The following is a 15784-nucleotide window of genomic DNA, read 5'->3' as shown; positions in this document are numbered from 1 at the left end:
CAGGAATAAAATAGATGTGCTGTATGACTGACCTATTTTTATTAATGGCATTAAGGATAAACAATAACAAAAATCATAGCTATATATTTTTACAAAAGTATACAGTTTTGAGCATGATAATTTAGACAAACCAATGTGCAGATTAGTAGCCAGTTCTCTCAACTTATCTATAAAGATGGGTATATGGAACTTATTTTACAGCTTTCTTGGGTAAAATGTTTATACAGCTTAAAAGAATAAGTGTGCTTTAGAAGAAGTGAAGCACAGGCTTGGCATGAAAGGAAGAATTGTCCAGAAGACCCAGCTTCAGTTCCCTGTTTCCTGTCTGACCTTGGGCAAGTCACTTAGTGTCTCTGTGCCTTAGTTGCCCATGTGTAAAATAGGGATAATTGGACTTCCTTACCTCACAGGGTATTGTGAGGATAAATACATTCAAGATTGTGGAGTGATCAGATACTGTGGTGATTGGAGCAAGATAAGTACATAAGATGCCTTACTTCTCAGTCCTATGTTCTATGTCTATGGTGTATAGACTTAGACATTCTTAGAGCAGTTTTATGAAATGTACATAATATATTTACAAACTTGGGCACTTTATCCTACAATTTAGAAAGTAATCAAGTCCCAAAATGCACTTTTGGGGTAGGTATTTTTTTTCTTGCTTTCTCTAACAGCTGTTGGTCCTGCAATAGAGCATGTAATGTTTATTAAACAATGGATCATCCTCAAAATGTAGTTGAGTTAGCAAAGGGGAAAAAATTAGAGATTTTGTAAAGTTTTTTTTAAATCTAAAAGTTAACCTCATTGCTGGATAGCACTTGATTCTTACCACCAACTTGAGTAGGACACTTATTCAGGGATGTTCTCGATATACTTAGGCATACTGCAAAAAAGTCTGGTGTACATTATGGTATACATAGCTATGCAATTTTATGTCTCTGTTCTCTGTACTGCAATATTCAGTTTCTAAGGCGTCTTAGAGGCATTTGATATTGTTCATGCATCATTTTGGAGTTGATACACTGGGCTTTTCTGCACTGCAAAAAAAAAAAAATAATAGCCCATTGCCATCAACAGATACAGATGAATGAGTGTTAAACATGGTTTAACCGCACGTATAGCCAAAGATAAATCTCATTCAGCACCTTGTCACAAAGTGTGGTTAAAACTTAATAGGCTTTATGCTAAAATGCAGTTTGTCCTTGGCTGCACTTGCATTCAGCAGCAGGTCAGCTGCAGAAATACATCAGTTTTGTAGTACATAAGAACTACCATGCTAGGTCAGCCCAATATCTGGCCCAGTATTCTCTCTCTAGCAGTGGTCACTACCAGAGCTTCAGGGAGAGTGTACAGAAGAAGGCAATTTTTTTGAGAGAACAACCCCAGTCTTCCCCTCCTGTCTTCTGGCAGTCAGAGGTTTAGCCAGATCATTTTGGCTAATAGCCAGTGATGGACCTGTACTCCATGAACTTACCTAGTTCTTTTTTTAACCCAATTATACTTTTGGCCTTCAGAACATCCTCCAGGAATGAGTTACACAGGTTAATCGTGCATTGTGTGAAAAAGTATTACCTCTTGTTTGCAATAATTATTCATTTCATTGCTTGACCTCTGGTTTTTGTATTGTGGGAAATAACACTTTCTCTCTCCACTTTTTCCACACCACTCATGATTTTCATAGACTTCTATAATATCACCCCTTCACGGTCTCTCTTCTAAGCTGAACAGCCCTGATCTTTTTGGTCTCTCCTCGTATGGAAGCTGTTCCTTAACCTTAATCATCATTGCCCTTCTCTGAATTTTTCCCAGTTCCACTATATCCTTTTTGAGGAGAGATGAACAGACTAGGCTTTCTTGTGAAACCAATGCAAGAGATTTCTGTAATCTCAGGAAAGAATTAATAGGGAAATGCTACCCATATTGAGAGGTCATGCATTCAGTTAAAGTTTTGTGTATTAATAGCTGCCATGTGAGAGAAATGAAGTATCAAAGCAAACTGTTCTCTGCTATATTTGCCCTATGATTCTACCTCATTTCTCAGTTCTGTACAAACTGAATTTTTAAGCACTTTTTTCATTAAATAGTAGGAGCAGCGAATGACTTTTAAACCTTTATTTCTAAAAGTCTGATTATACAGTATCTGTTCCTTAAATCAAGTGATTTATATTTATGTTGCTAGAACTTCAGTGAATATCAAGTCATTGCTTTCCAGAAGATGCAAAGCAACACGATGAGCCTATATGTGCTGTAAAGATATCCCCCCCAAAAAATCCTGTAAATTTGCTGCAGTTGGAATTATTAATTTCTGTGAATACAAGGTACTGCCAGACATTAATTTAACCACAAATTCCTTTATTAAATCCAAAGTCCAAATGATATTTATATAATTGCTCTAAACATGTCTAAAAACCTAAGTAATAAACAATAAATCCATATAGTAAAAAGAATTCATAAGCATTTGATTAAAATACTCACAGATGGAGATACTCTGTCCAAGAGATACAACACACTCATCCTGACTTGCTCCTGCATGATCAGATAGGATCTTATAAATACTCCTAGCAAGTCTGCCTCTTTTATACAGTGCAACAAATAAGTTATGTCACACAGACCGTTGTTATCTTAGCAAAAAAGGGTTTTGGACTGTTTGAGTGTCACCCCTTTCTTAGCCTTGGCTAAAACAAGATACGGTAGTTGGTCCTCCTCCCTTGTTTATTTTAAAACTAGCTGCACCCAGCATTTCATCAACTTGGAGCATACTTAAATGATAGTAAGTATCCCTTTAGTTCTTGTGAACTAAATAAGTATTTTTCTAAAGCTAAGGAAGGTAATTGCTATGAAAACCTATAGCAGTTGTTAAGCTAACTGCACCTCTGGTCCTCCTGGTTTCATTAAGAGCATCCCCATTAGGTCTCAGGCCTCAAGCCTTCAGCTTTTTCTTAGAGTGGAAACACAATTCTCCTACTCTGACCAGCCTCTGGTCAGTAGTCCCCTGGTACTAACAGTGATTATTTCAGCAAATCAGACCTAAGCTAAGACTCTGAAGTTCTGTGCCCACCAGAAGTAATATCAATGATATCCAGTAACCAAACAGACTTCTTAAAGCCAAGTATTATTTATTTAGAACAAAAGCATTTCAGAGAGAACAGATCCTAAAGCAATAAACAAGTCTAGACAGATGCCTGCCTTCCCTAAGGCTTACTAGTCCCCGGATTCGGGGAAGGCCCCAACTTCTTTAGACTTCTGCACAGAGAGACTCTCTGTATCAGCCTGTTCCCTGGATGGCTCCTGAAAATTGACACCCACTTCACTTCCTGACACTGGCTTTTTAACTGGCCTGTTGGTTCCCAGCATTGCAGAACAACTGTGTCACTTCTACCTGTAGCCCCCAATGTTTTCTGGGAGGCTGCTTACCTGTAGCTCTTGTGATGTTTTCCTACTTTTCTCACAGCCCCCTATTAAGCTAGATCAATATATTCATACAGGAAAGTCCTATAACACAGTATACAATAACTTCACTTCATTAACCATATCACTTAGCGTTTATAAAATACATCTCCATAGCCATCGGAGCAGTGATATATTTCTCTGTAGCCTTGCAAAATTTTAACTGCTGTAGTAATCAATTCTGTAGTTTGTAGTTGTATTGCTTTCAGCTAAAAGGTTTTTATCTGAAAACTAAACTTAAGCGTTCAGGAAGGACATAAAATATTATACATAATTTTGCAAAGTGAGTGAGTTAGTTTTGTACCATGTGCCATCTGTTTGTCATAAGAAAATTTAAATTCTAATACCTCATTCAGATATGTAATGTATATTTAGTACTGTACCAGACTTCTGTCTATTAGGTATCTTTCTTTAGATTGTCATGGTACATTAGCTCTTTTGGTTTTGAAAGAATCCACTGAGGCAGTTTTGTTAGGAAAACATTAATAAAATCAATTTTCTGAGAGATTCATCTCATTAGTTCCTTGTTTGCTGTATCATGAACATAAGAATCACTGTATTAAAACAGAACTATCTTGATCAGTCAGACCAATGGCCAATGCTGGATATTTCTGAGGAAGATGTTAAAATACACTCTCTCTCCCTATTTATGCAATGGTATATTGTCAGATAGTTTATCCCTTAGCCAAGCTAATGGTCAGTTTCACTTTAAACAAGAGGGAAGTGGATGGCTCTTGTAATTTTCCTAACTAGTCATATTCATTTAATGTGTTTTTTAAATCTTACTAAGCTAGTAGAGGTACATAATTGAGGTTTTTTTAAGTAAACCTTTCCAGAGCTCTTTTCTTCATATTTACTATTCTGACTAGATATCCTGGTTATCCACATAAATGCATAATCTCTTTTTGAATCTTTCTAAGTTTTTGGCCTCAGTGACATCCTGTGGCAATGAGTTCCATAGTGTAATTATGCATTGTGGGAAATCGCATTTCCTTTTATCAGTTTTGAATTTGCTATCTTTCAGTTCTGTTGAATGTGCTGTTGTTTTTGTGTTGTGAGACAAGGAGAATAGAAAGTCCTGATTTCCCTTATGTATGCCATTTATTATTTTGTCTACTTTTCATCTTGTCCTTTCTCATAGACTCATAGACTTTAAGGTCAGAAGGGACCATTATGATCATCTAGTCTGACCTCCTGCACAACGCAGGCCACAGAATATCACCCACCCACTCCTGTAACAAACCCCTAGCCTATGTCTGAGCTATTAAAGTCCTCAAATCATGGTTTAAAAGACTTCAAGGCGCAGAGAATCCTCCAGCAAGTGACCCATGCTCCACGCTGCAGAGGAAAGCGAAAAACCCCCAGGGCCTCTGCCAATCTGCCCTGAAGGAAAATTCCTTCCCGACCCCAAATATGGCAATCAGTTAAACCCTGAGCATGTGGGCAAGACTCACCAGCCAGCACCCAGGAAATAATTCTCTGTAGTAACTCAGATCCCACCCCATCTAACATCCCATCTAATTTGTTTGCTCTCTATTCCAATCTTTTCATTTTTTTTTTTCCCTATACCCTTAATCATCATCTTTTTATGTGGTACTTTCCAATGTTAGGAGACAGCATGCTGGACTAGATGACCCCATGGACTGATCTGACATGTCAATTCCTACATAACACAGTTTCTGCCAAATGTTGTAATAAAGACATTACTGGTGTGTGAGGTCTCGTTTAGGTGCTGAAAATATGCATTATGGCTCTTTTACAGGTTTTGTTAGCAAGATGAGATGGGCCTTGGTAAACAAAATCTTTCAATGCAAAGATATTACAGCATAAGTGTCAACAAAAGGGTCTGTACAAAACAGGGTTAATTAATGTACACTAGTTAACCTGTAAAATTTCACTTTGTGTAAAAGTCGCTCTACAAAAGGATAGGATAATGTGGGCTACTATCCTGTTCTATTACATTATACAATGAATGCAGTAGCCTTATTGCACATGTTTAAAGTTGAATGGTAGCTGGCATCATTTGTCACGCATTTTAAATGATTTTACTAATTCCAAAAATAGGTGTGGTCTTTACTTTTAGATTGTTGTGAGGCTGTCACTATTCCTCTTCTCTTACGCCTTCTGAGACTCCTTCTGTTCCTGGCAACATAAGCTGGGGAGAAGCAGCAGCAGAAAGTAGCATATGCAGCTGCTCTCTGAAACACCAGTGACTGTCTGGTATTTGTAATGTGGGGAAGTATGGAGCATCTGGGTCCTCCAATACTCCTCTTTTAGGCAGGGCACTGGGAAGAAGCACTTCCTTTCCCTCTGAAGACCACAGATGGTGTGGGGGAGGGAGGGCTCCTAAAGAGGTCAGTGAAACTGCTCCACAGAGGTCCCTCTTACAAATCTGCGTGAACCTTGTGATCTGCCTCTACATTCATCCTCTCTGTCCTATCTGTACAACCTGCCAGGAGGGGCAATCAAACAGGGTCCTGAGTCTCTCAAGACCCTTCTCTTTTCCTCTCCCTTCTTCCTTCTAACCTGGCCTCTTCAATAGATTTCTCTCCTCTGAAATGTGGGCCGGGGGGTGTGTGTGTGTGTGTGTGAGAGAGAGAGAGAAACTTGTCCTTTTTTGCTTCCTCTGGGAAACGGAGGCAGGCACTTCTCTGGTTCTGCAGGAGAGGAGTGGGAGGTAAGCATGCTGGTTTCACTGCATGATATTCTGCTCATTACTCCCAGCTACAGTCTTCATCCTCTCCTCTGCCTCACACATCTGGTCAGAGATCTCAGAAGGAAAAGTGTGTTACTACCTGAGTCTATATATTTTCAAGAACTGCAGCCTGTTTTTTCTTCTAGCTATTGCATTTAGGTATTTATAATATATCCATTACTATTAAAATTACTTTAGGAAGATCACAATGGCTTTCGTTTATCTTCCCACTGACACACACTTCTGAAGTGACACCAGCCATACTTAAAATAAGCAAAATAAAACAGGAAGCGTGCTCCATGCAGTGTATCATCTGGTAGTATTTGATCTTAAGATTTCACACCTCCTCTTTGGGACTTGCAAGAGAAATTATCCTGTAGGGAGATTCCTTGTCCTGGCCACAAAGGATGAAAGACAAGAGGCAATGGATGTCATTTAATTAGGCTGCAACTTTAGTCACTCAACATATCTGGGAATACCAACAATAAATTCTAGAGTGCACGTTGTCATTCTTTCCACAATTGTTTTCACCTATGTGGGAGAGCTGCCATCAGCTCTTACCCTTCCCATCCTGGTCCCATCCAGACCAGGAGCATGTGCAAGGTGAGCAAGCAGGGGTACAGCCAGCCCACCCACCCCCAGTCAGCAGGGGCACAGAACTCCTCCGGGGCTGGGAGAGTGAGCTCCTCTGGGAGAGGGCAGGAGATGACAGCTCCTCTAGCCCTGGATCCAGCTCCTCCAGCTGCCAGGAGAGAGTGAGCTCCTCTGCCTGTGGGGGGGGAAGGGAGAGAGCCAGCTCCACTGGCCCTGGGGCTATCTGGGGAGAACCAGGTCCTCCGGCTGTGTGGGACACAAAGTGCCCCTCCAAAAGCGGCCAAATTTTTATTCCTGTGCACGCCCCTGACCCAGACCATTGCTGCGACCTGCCGGCCTCCCATCATATGAGGGTTAAGCGAGATTAGAAGGGATGTGTGTCTCCATGCTGTACTGGATATTAGGAGCTCCAGCCCCCCTTTTTCCATCTTCCATATGGGATGCCATCCTGTAAATCCACTTCCAACACCCGTTTGTCAAGAGAACTGTATCCTCTCTGTGAACATGTACCTGCACAGGGGACACCTGCCACCTACTGAGTTGTGACATCTTGATCTAACCTCTTTACCTCCCCAACTTGCTGTGGGGAAGGCAAACAACCCCACCCCACCTCAGCCAATTTGGCATGCTCCCCACCCAAAAAAAAAGGTGACTAGCATATGCCCATAGTAGATAATAAAAACCTGATTCTGTTCTGATCTATGGATGGGAGGGTGGGTGCTACTGATCAGAGAGAGAGAGAGTTTCTTCTGGATAGCAGGGGTATAAATACCTTTCTCTTCCCCCAGTGCACATGATGGGTCACTGTCCCTCTCTGGTCCAGCTATTTACTGTCCACTCAGGTAACTCCATTCCCTTTTCCCCTCGTTTGTAACCCAAATGCAGTAGGGAGCTTGAAGGAGTCCTGTCCCCCCCTTTTTTTCCCCCCTGCTGCCTATGCAAAGAGTCACCACATTCAGTTGTGGTTAGCATGTATGGCCCAAATCAGAGGGATTGAATATAACAGAGCTGATTTACATTAGTAATATGCTGTTTTGTATCATGGTTACTCCTGTCCTAAATTTCTCATAGAGCTCCACATAAAAATGAGTGTTATCCATGTGACCTAGAATAGACTGTACTGTAATCTCCCTTATTTTTTTAAAAAAAAATCTTTAAATGGCATAATTGGGAAAAATGCGTGTATGTGGTATTTTTCCAAATGGTCAGGCATAAAAACTATTTTTAAAAGTACACCAGATCCAAGAGTCAGTGGGTGTTTTTTAATCTTGCGTGTCAGCATTTTCAGACTTCAGAAATTTTGATTCCCTTTTCTGTTGTTTTTGTAAAAATGCCAAAGAGCTATGAGTTAGAATGCAATGTGGCAGAAGCAACCTCATTTGAAAGACATTAAATTGATTTTTGGGCTAAAATTAGTATGATTGGAGAACAAAAATGACCTAGGACTGCTCTTCGAGGCTCTAACTAGTTAATTCCCAGCATTTCTTTCAAGCATCAGCAGCAAGTGGCCCTCTTTTGATCCACCGTCCACTGCTGCAAAATCCCTGGCCTTCCTCTTTGGGATTCATGAGGTATACATATTTTGTCACTCTGCATGTACAAAGGCATTTTTGTCAGGGTAAGGAGGTGGGGGCATTCATAGCCTTTGAGAACAGGCATATTGCAACTTGGGAGCAATTGTGCAGTTTGTCTTACGTGCATATTTTCAGACCTTAAAGCAGTGGTGTGCATGTGGGCACATGGTATAATTTATTTGTCTTCAGTTTATATTATTGCTACTTTGGCAGCTGCTTGTGGCAGCATGGGTGATACTCTCCCACAGTGGAGACAAACTATTTCAGGGAGGGGGTTATGACCCTAGTTACCCCGGTATTCACACCCTACACATTACTGCAATAACAACAAGGAGTCTGGTGGCACCTTAAAGACTAACAGATTTATTTGGGCATGAGCTTTCGTGAGTAAAAACCTCACTTCTTCGGATGCAAATTACTGCAATGATATTCGTACAAAATATGCCTAGTGAGATACCATTTGAAAATTAACACAAGGGTCATAATATCATTGTACGATATATGTAACAATGCTGTATGTGAAATTATGGATACTCATTGATACTAGGCTTTAAAGTCCATGACTAAAAGGTATTTAAACCAGGCATGCGTGTAAAGGGGCATTGATAAACAGGTTTTCGACAAACAAAGGAAAGTGGCCACGACCTCAAACTAGTTGTGGCCAAATTCCATGGGTTATTCATTTATATTAGAGGCTATAGCAGGAATAGATAATTTCCATAGTAGCAGCCACCAGCGGGGGAGGAACCAGTATGGAGCCTTATCCTCCAAACCTTATGGATCATTTACTCAACATGCATTAGGGAACTTTATCTGGTGGTATCCTTCAGAAAAATACATTTCAAAGAGATCTATAAAGAGAGGGGAAACCACCCCCTAAGTTATCCTTCACCTTCAGGAGACAAACCAAGCAATTTGATCTATGTGATGGGTCCTGGTCAGGCCAGCCAGTAAAAAGCTGGAAAAAAGATGAGGGTGAGAGACACCATCTTGAACAAAGACTGTATTTTGCTAGATTAAGTTTCAGGCTTTTAGATGTTTTTTCACTTTTATTTGTTTATAACTGTCTCTACCTTTATTTCTCTTACTTGGTATCACATAATCCTTTCTCTTCTGTTAATAAACTTGCTTTACTTTTAATCTAAACCAACCCACTGCTGTCAGGTATCAGAGGGGTAGCCGTGTTAGTCTGAATCTGTAAAAAAGCAACAGAGGGTCCTGTGGCACCTTTAAGACTAACAGAAGTATTGGGAGCATAAGCTTTCGTGGATAAGAACCTCACTTCTTCAGATGCAAGTAATGGAAATCTCCAGAGGCAGGTATAAATCAGTATGGCGATAACGAGGTTAGTTCAGTCAGGGAGGGTGAGGTGCTCTGCTAGCAGTTGAGGTGTGAACACCAAGGGAGGAGAAACTGCTTCTGTAGTTGGATAGACATTCACAGTCTTTGTTTAATCCTGATTAACTCTCATTAAAGTAATAAGCTGTGCTTTTGTCTCTTTAAAGGACCAATGAACCACTTTACTTCCCTGAATGTTCCAGGAGGGAGTGGGACACTTCAGGGCAGACATTTTTGGGAAAATTTGAGATTGGAGCTGTGTTGGGGTCACCTTGCAAGTAGTAACTTGCTGGTGGAGATGAGGCTGGGCCTGAGATGTTGCAGGTAGGCTTCTGGGGTCAGACTGCTGAACCAGGACTGCACAGCACAGAGACACTCAAGGAACCACATGCTTGTCTGTTGGTGTTTATGTTGAGAGACACAGCAGGAGAGTGTGAAAGGCACCCGGGGTTATAGGGAGGCAGTGAGACCTCTCGCTGGTCACCAAAACATTACAGGAGTGTTGGTTATCCTAACCTCACAGGAGTTAGGGTATTCCCCTTTTCCTTTGAATTTGCCATCACCCTGTCTTAACCAGAGAAGGGGGATTAGAAAGATCCAGGCATTTCTTTGAGGCCTGGCATTTGCCTCCTACAGTAGCTCTGCAGCAGGTTGTGGCCTGGGTCAGTCACGGGAATAAGACCACCCTGGTAGGCCGAAAAATATTAGCATGCTATGGATTTGAGCAATGAAAATGGTTAGGCCATTGATAGGCTGGGGGATCTGGGGTCTTAACCCACCTCCTTTTTCACTGCTGCCAGGACATGTTGCTTTTTGAAGAAAATTTAAGGTTCAGCATAGTTGCAGTCACTTGTCCCAAAGAACCCAACAGTCCTGCTTCCCTTCTCATTGCCCACTACCATTCACATTGAGAAGTTAGTGTGTGGCAGCACCACCTACACCTTCTTACTCCTTCCCCACCTGTAGTTCAAATGCTTATTTTTAAAAGTATGGAACCTCGTGAGGCATCTCAACACAGCACATGGGTTTGTTTTGTTTTAATGTTTATTTCTGCAGCTGCAAACCTAGAATGAATAACGGTATTTTAGACTAGCATAAAATCCATGCTAACTTCTTAGAAGCAAAAGACAAACTGCTATTTAATTAAATGTATAAATGTTTTGATAGACTTGCCTTCTTAAATGGCAAGCAAGTAGACAGAATCTGATTATAACAGTGTCTTCTGTATCTTCAGTTCCTGTCATACAGTATCATTTGGAAAAAACGTTTTGCTAAAATTAAGTTTTTAAATAGGAGTGCCTGAAAAAATAAAAATTCTTATTAACCGAAGACATATTTCAATATATGTTTTTGAACAAATGACCAGCTGTACATTGTTGTGGTGCAAAGTTTGTCCCTTTAATTTCTAAAGAGTTTGCCCTAACCAATAATATGGCTTCATGGCTGTTTCTATAGTATTCCTATACATTATTTTAAAAGCCATTAAAATGGAATTGTATTGGTGGTGGTGGTTTCTGTAGCTTAGTATGTATCATACTTGCATGAATATAAGCTTAGTTTAATCCACATAAAAATGTTGTCAATATTATTGTGGAAACAGACACTGAACTTCATATTTTTTAAGCAAAAAGAGCAAGAAAGCAGTTTATAAGACATTTTAAAATGGATAATTACAAGTTACAAGTCTAGTAACTGTGTGAGAGAGTGATATAATTAATAACTCACACTGACTTTTGACCAATTGGCAGGTTGATGACATCTTAGGAGAAGGCAGTGATGATAGTGACAGTGAGAAAAAGAAGACGGAAGAGGAGGGAGAGAAACCACAGAGTAGTGCAACAGAATCGCTAGGAATGAAAATAGAAGAGAGGCCTGGATCATCATCCTCATCATCAAGTGAAAGGAGCTTAACAGGCAGTGTACCCAGGTATGAGTTCTTCAAATGTAAGAATGTTTTTTATATCAGAAATTCAACAAAATATTTAAAATGGGATTCACTTATGCTTTATATACAGTCTTCTTAAAAACAAAGAGTTGGAGTCTTCTACAGAAAATGTTCATAAGAAATAAGCACAAGTTCCTCCCCAGCCATTGTGACTGAAGTTCCCTCTAAGCTGGGCGGCTGCCCAGGAGGCTATCAAGTGCTGTGCACTTCAGGTGTCCCTCCCCTCACTGCCATGCTGCTCCTGCCCTCTGCTTTGGAGCTGCTCCCAGGAGCCTCCTGCTTGCTGTGCAGAGAGGGAGAGGTGGTGCTGATGTCAGGGTGTCCCCATCCACCCGCCTCTGTACCCCATCTCCACAGAGCTGGGGGGAACACCACAGGGCTCAGGACGGAGGAAGCTCGCTGGCAGCTGCTGCTGTCTGAACGAGCTTATCTACTTAAAAGGGCAGCGTACTTAAAGGGGCAAGTCTATCTGTCTCTCTCTCTGTCACCTCCCAGTACATACTTGTATTATTGTTGTTGTTACTTCTTGATACTACTTTCAAAGTGTATTATTTTAGTTTTTTGACTCGTCTATTAGTTTCATAATTTTTATTTCTCTCTTACACTTAAATTTAATTTTTTGAGTAATGAGTTCTAAAATGCTTAACCTGTCCTGGCTGGAGTAATTATCCCTATGGTAACTTTTTAAAAATATATATATTATATCTAGATTTTTGATTTCTACTGGTGGCGTACATCTGCACATTACCACGATATGGTACACATAACAAAATTCATTCCACACACGAATGGAAAAAATTAGAGGGAACACTGAAAGTATAACTATCAACCAATTTTATATTAAAACCAGAGTTAGCATTGAATCGTAAGCACAATAAAGGAATGCTAACAAGGTTGAATAGCCTTACATTTGAAGTCCACTAAAACTTAATTTTTCCAAGTCTGCAGCTATATAGAAACAAATAAAGTATTACTTTCAAGATGAGACCCTTTATTGTCTTAAAATTCCAACTGATAGGTTCAGTATCCATCTACCACCAAATGGTAAAGAATCAAATGTGACGTGAGGATGCTCATTATGCCTTCCCTCTGCTTTCCTTTGGGGCTCCATTTAGATGATTACATTTATAAGAACTTAGATTTCTTAAATCCCAGTTCAATAACTTAAGTCTGGAGCTGTCTTATGAGAGGCAAATACATTTCTCTGTAATGGAAGAGAAATGTAAATTTTAAAGCTATCAACTTTTGATTGTCTAAATCACCTGTTAAAAAAATTATTTTTTATCATAACTCAGAAATCTTTCTATACAGAGTGAGTTTACTGTAATTGACTGAAGCATCTCAGTCTGGGGTTTAAATGGTAGCGGTAGGCTTCTGTACGTTGTGTCCTACAGTCATATGTGAATTAGGCATAAGTGAATTCACTGGTATTTTAGTGGCACAAGACTGTGTATCCGACAACCAACATATGGTATGACATGGTTGATGCTTATGAGGAGCGCCACCGCTGGGACAGCCAGGGTGCTGTGGGTTAGTCACTGTTGAGAAGCTATATAGAAAACCTATATAGGATTTGCTATCCTGGTTCTTGCACTTAATCTTGTATGTATGATCACTTAAATTCATCAAGTAAGTTGGTGTGACCGGGTATCTGGAAGGGCTACACTGAAAATGCTTACTTGGGCAAACTGCAAGGAATAGGGCAGACAATCCCTAAAATTGGTGGTTTATTCTATAATTAGATTCACGAAGCCAGTAACTAAACAGCTTCTGTAATACCATACTGGTTACCAAGACACAAAAATACAGTCCCTTTTAAGCATCCCAGTCCTTGATCACACCTAGGCAGCCAAGTCTAATATGGTGAGTAGTTACTGAAAACCAGATTCACCATATGTTATGTCCACCAGTCCCAAAGGACCTGACACTGATCCTCAGGTCAATATGAATCTCAGATCTTACCCAATAATCACACTGATACCAGTCCTTTAGTAACTAAAACTAAAGGTTTTAATAAAAAAAAAAAGAAAGACGAGAGTTGCTGTGGTTAAAAAGATAAGATACATACAGATATGTGTAAAGGCCTTAGGTCAGTCTCATAGCAGAGTTGGTGAGGCTGCTGATTTGTAAAAGTCTTTCTGGAATCATTGTAAAAGGTTATAGTCCAATAGTCAGTCTAGGTGTAGAGTTTGTTCAAATTCTTCCATGAGAATTCCAGTGTAAATCCAGAGTAAACCTGGAGACCTCAGTCTTGTGGCTTAGACCTTCCTTCTCAAAGTTTAAGAAGACCTGAGATGAAAAGGATCAGCCCTAGGGCTGCTTCTTTATAGTCTTCTAGCAAGCTGATAAGCCTCTTGACAGCAGACCAGCCCTTCCTCAGATGAAGAATAGGTAGTGTATATTGTTGCTTTGAAGTTCATCTTCTATTTTCTATGCATACACAGGTAACTAGCTGCATTCATTCATATAAGCAATTAGCCATTCAAACTATTTCATTATAGCACAGATAAGCTGAAGACAATGTAAATAAAATTATTAGTTCCTACAGTATCTCACATCTTTGATCTTAAAGTTAACTGAACCATCTGCATGCATAATATAATGCCATTAAGACATGAAATGGAATTAGCATCTACAAGCTACTTCTAACATGATATAGGTAAATACAAATACACTTAGCATCCACCCTTTGATTCTCTAACAATACAGGCAGACATGTTAAAGATTCTAATCTACTTAACATAGATTTGATAACTATCTAGAAGGAATGGCCCTGTTTACCATGGTAATACCCTTTTGATACATCCTTAAGGGTTGCTTCCAGGTTACACAGCTTGCTAATTGTTTAACCTGTGCTGGCTCAGTGTTACAGCTGGAAAAAGGAAAATAGTGTTAGGCAAAATGGGTCTGAAACTAGGGATGTAAAAGGTTAAATGGTTAACCAGTTAACCGGTAAGCATTAGGCTTACCGTTAACCGACTTTAACAGTTAACCCCCTGCACACAGGCCACAGCAGCCCTTTCTGAAACAGAGTTAATTTTTTTTTTTAATAGGCTCATAGACTTTAAGGTCAGAAGGGACCATTATGATCATCTAGTCTAACCTCCTGTTCAACACAGGCCACAGAATCTCATCCACCCACTCCTCTAACAAACCCCCAAAATTAGTCACTGTACTTTGACAACTAAGGATAGGATTTTCAAAAGTGCTCCTCATAGGCTGTGTTCTCATCAAAATCTGTGTTAAAACTCCACTTTGACTTTAGTGAGAGCAGAGAGTTAGGTCAGTGCTGAGCATTTTTGAAAATCCCACCTTGAGTCACTTGAAAAGTTAAATGGCATGTTTCATTAATTTGTCCTAACAATATTCAATGTTTCACCAGAGATCACAGGTTCTGAAAAAGAGTGGTAAAATAACCAGAGTTGTAGAGAAATGGAGTTGTTTTAAGTGATTCTTTGTTTGTGTTTCTTGCATAAAGAGGTGGAGAACAAGTAAATCTGTAATTGACTTGGGTTTTCTGCAGTAAAGGATTATAGATAAACCTGGCCACTATTGTTTTTATTACTTAGGTACTCCCTTCACTGCAGAAGCAAATATGACCTAGAAACTAGAATAGGTGTAGGGTTGTCTGTGAACGTTTTTGTAAGGGCTGTGAAGTAACTTCTCTCCCCACAAGGGAAAATCGCTAACCCAAACATTCATGGTCAAAGGCTAATAAATAGGCTACTGGAAAACATATCATGATGCACTGATTTTTACTAGTCCAGGTGTTCTTGGAGAGGACATTTAATTTGATAGACTTCCATCTGTAAATCTTAATTATAGGTGAAGATAGTAGTTAACTGTCTGTTACTGCAGACCAATTGCAACAGTAGAGGGCTTTACTGCTGATCACTGAAGCACTGCCCAGACACATGCAAGTCCCACAAAGATAAAGATTATGGCATAGACAAACTTAGTACCACTAATTAACAAAATTCAAGATTGTGTATAAAATTTTTCCAATTAGCAAGAATGACTCAGCCTGGGAATAGAACTAGCAATTTTGTTTTTTAATTAAAATTGGAAAACGTAGATATGATAATTGCCTGAATATATTAGTTTTTTATCACTTATGATAAAATAGATATTGTGTTCCACTGTAAATATTTTTGAGTAAATCAGCGGTCATAATTTCCTGTTACAACTAAA

The 15784-nt window shown here is 39.7% G+C and overlaps 1 protein-coding gene across 3 annotated transcripts in view; it reads left to right on the top strand.

The window, feature by feature from the left end:
• The window catches only part of CTDP1 (CTD phosphatase subunit 1), a 171883-nt gene that overhangs the window by 99170 nt on the left and 56929 nt on the right, over positions 1 to 15784 (top strand). For all 3 annotated transcript variants that reach the window (XM_024205115.1, XM_024205113.1, XM_024205114.1), the window contains exon 12: positions 11397 to 11575. In XM_024205115.1, the coding sequence (XP_024060883.1) occupies positions 11397 to 11575 (179 nt within the window). The remainder of the gene's footprint in view (positions 1 to 11396; positions 11576 to 15784) is intronic.

The sequence above is a fragment of the Terrapene carolina genome, unplaced genomic scaffold (genome assembly GCF_002925995.2).
Source record: "Terrapene carolina triunguis isolate 2854851 unplaced genomic scaffold, T_m_triunguis-2.0 Scaffold58, whole genome shotgun sequence".
NCBI classification, from domain to species: domain Eukaryota; kingdom Metazoa; phylum Chordata; order Testudines; family Emydidae; genus Terrapene; species Terrapene triunguis.
Note: the sequence above shows the minus strand (reverse complement) of the source record. Positions and strands in the feature narration are given on the sequence as shown.